The sequence below is a fragment of the Limulus polyphemus genome, unplaced genomic scaffold (assembly GCF_000517525.1).
Source record: "Limulus polyphemus unplaced genomic scaffold, Limulus_polyphemus-2.1.2 Scaffold390, whole genome shotgun sequence".
Taxonomy (NCBI): Eukaryota; Metazoa; Arthropoda; class Merostomata; order Xiphosura; family Limulidae; genus Limulus; species Limulus polyphemus.
This window is the reverse complement of record NW_013666000.1, coordinates 600,436-603,692: the sequence shown is the minus strand read 5'-3', so window position 1 is coordinate 603,692 and position 3,257 is coordinate 600,436. Positions and strand designations below refer to the sequence as shown.

At 34.2% G+C, this 3,257-nt stretch overlaps 1 protein-coding gene across 1 annotated transcript in view; it reads left to right on the top strand.

Moving 5' to 3' along the window:
- Positions 1–3,257, top strand: part of LOC106457912 (Y-box factor homolog) — a 32,370-nt gene that overhangs the window by 26,188 nt on the left and 2,925 nt on the right. Inside the window, exon 8 of the mRNA XM_013917358.2 lies at positions 1,941–2,204. Within this exon, the coding sequence (XP_013772812.1) occupies positions 1,941–2,204 (264 nt within the window). The remainder of the gene's footprint in view (positions 1–1,940; positions 2,205–3,257) is intronic.

The following is a 3,257-nucleotide window of genomic DNA, read 5'->3' as shown; positions in this document are numbered from 1 at the left end:
AATTTACTCAGTTTGTGAATTCTTTAATTTTTTTAAAGGTCTTTTAGAACTGAAAGCTCATTCCATGATCTCAACAAAAGGACCACAATATTTTTCACAGTAAATATATATTCACACAACAAAGCTCAGGCTCGACATAAAGTTTCAATCATTTTTTTGCATAGAATGTCAACAAATAAAGATGTGTAATAATTTTGGATGTTTACATGTGAAATTTAATGGATTTTTTAGATACTTGTTGGAAGAATTAATACATTTTTGAAAAGGTTACATTCCTGAAGCACCGTTTTCTTGGCTCATGAAATTTACAGAATTCTTTTAGAACATGTTTCATTAATCACTAGGAGCAGGAGGATGCATGCACTTCAAGTACATATACAGTGCCTTGCAAGAGTATTCACCTCCCTGCAAAGTTTGTACATTTTGTTACCATCTGAGCTTGCAGTCATGAGACTGTCAAATTGGACTTTATATTTAGAGTCTACATAATTTACTCCAATTTGAGAAAGCTAAAAAAATGCTGATATTATGTAAGTAAGTTAGACTTACAAAGAAAATTAGAATATCCTCAATTGCATAAGTATTCAGGTGCAAAGGATTAGCTTGAAAGGTCACAAAGTTAGTGTAATGGTCTCTGTCTGTGTGCAATCAAAGTTTTTTAACTCGACTTCAAACTAAATGCATCTGTTCAACCACAACTCACATTGTGATATGACAAACCAACCATGAAGATCAAGAAGCTTTCCAAACAAGTCAGGGATAAAGTGGTAGAGAAGCACAGATCAGGAGAAGGTTACAATAAAAGTTCAAAGTCACTGATTGTCCTTTTGAGTATGGTGAAGTCCATCATTAAGAAGTGTTATGTGCTTCATACCACCCAGTCACTATTCATATCAGGTCATTCTTCCAAACTAAGCAGTCAGACAAGAAAGAAACTGGTTAGGGATGCTACTGTGAAGCCAACAGTGACTTTGAAAGATTTGCAAAGTTCCATATCTGAGATGGGAGTCAATGTTCATACATCAACAATATCCCAGTTCCTACACAAAGCTGGCCTGTATCAGCGAGCAGCAATTAATTAAATGATACAGTATGTCGAAAGGAGATGCTATTGTTTTTGCTACAGCTCTGTTTTTCAATCACCATGCTAAAGTTTTTGGTTGGGGGCCCTCAAACTTTTTTATTCACATCAGACTAAAAGAATTTGGGAACCACTGTCCTAAAGGAAAACCTGCTTGAGTCAGCGAAGAATCTAAAACTGAATTGAAAATTCACATTTCAGCAGGACAATGACCCGAAGCATGAGGCCAAAGCCACACTAGAGTGGTTTCAAAAGAAGAAAGTGAATGTCCTGGAGTGTCCTTGTCAAAGTCCTGACTTGAATCAAATAGAAAATGTATGGTGAGACTTAAGGATTGCAGTCTATCAATGATCCTCAACAAACTTGTCGGAATTGGAACAATTTTGCCAGGAAGAATGGGCAAAAATTACACCATCCCATTGTGAAAACTGGTAGAGACCTATCCAAAAAGATTCATAGCAGTAATTGCTATTAAACATTCTTCCACCAAGTACTGATTTAGGGGGCTAAATACTTATGTAATCAGCAAATTTCAGTTTATATATTTTTTTTGCAGGTTATGCTGACATTCAACTTCTTTCACATATCACAGTGTTAAGTTTAATCATTAGAGTTTTGAATAAAAACAAGTTCATTAAAAAGAATTGTTTAAATTATTGGTATTTCATCAAAATGTGACATTATTGGTAGGTGATGAATACTTTCGCAAGGAACTGCACATCACGTTTAATCTAGTTGGTCAAGGTTGTTGGATAATAAACATGTATTTCATGATGATTAAATATACTGTACACTAATAAAACTTTAAACAGTGGTATAAAATTACTAGCAGATAATTAATGAAACAGTGTAACTTTAGGATAAAGAAACTGAGGAGAACCAAAATTTTAGAAGCAGGGAAAACCGTCGGCCACCTTCTAGGCCTCGATTCAGAGGTGGTTCTGGTGCTCCTCGTGGTCGACCCCGTAGAGGCCTACCCCGTCCAAGAAGAGATCAAGATGATAGTGCTGACAATACTGCTGGAGGGGAGGAAGTGTCTAGTACTGAATCTGTTACAGAGCCTGACTCTACCAGTAACATTAAAGTGGGAGGAGATGCTGATCAGGAAATTGCTGATGTTAAGGTACTCAAAATACTAAATTTTCTGGTAGAAGAATACTCCACAAATAGTTGTTGATGCAGTTAATTTAATTATTTTTGTATTTCAACCGTGTTTCACTATTAGCAATTTACTTAAAACAAAGACAAATATTTTTCGGCAGAAACATAATCTAAATTTACTTGGGTAATGAAAAACAAGAACTACTAGAGGAAACATTTTGTACAATAATGATGTAATTATTAACATTTTGATCAATGGAATAAATTTTTATTATTTTTACTGTTTTGGCAATTGGCAACAGATGAAAGTATTTATAACTGAATAAAAAATACTATGCCTCTTACTATAATATGATTAATTTTTAGGAGCTAATAAATTTAGTGAAATGTGACAGCTAATTAATCAGAATTTCTCAGTCATTGAAAGAGCAGTTAGCATTAGAAGGTTTAATGGTTCATCAATTTCTGTATCAACTTAATTCTTAAGTACTTCATATTTATTCCATTCTAGTTCATGCCATTATAAACAGGGAATCAAAATTTATTAAGTAATGTTTAATTCTTCATTCCTTTTCAAGCAAATTAAAGGCCATATTAAAAAAAAACTCAATTATCCCAGTATGAGAATTGTGACATTTGCTCTCAAGGTATCCCCTCTTCTCTAATCATTTACCACCCTCGTGAGAAGTACAAAATTTAATATTAATTACTCATACACAGGTAATTCCCCCTATTGAGGCTTGGTTTTAAATGTGGGTGATAATTGCCACTTCTAATTGGACAGTTTTTACTTGCTGTGGTCAAATTGGAGTCTGTGTATGTTGATTACATTATCTTTTATACACTACAGTTGTAGTTAGAGTGCTTCTAAAATCTGCCTATGCACTACTATGTTGTCTATTTTTCTTGGTGTTTTTTATTTACTATTTTTCTGGGGTATGTTCAGTGGTGGGATTCAGCCGGTTCGTGCAAACCTGTTCTTAGAATTTAATGACCTCCACGAACTGGTTGTTAACAATCGTATGTATAGGCCTAATAATAACGTTTCAACTTACAAGTACGTGTGTTTACAACG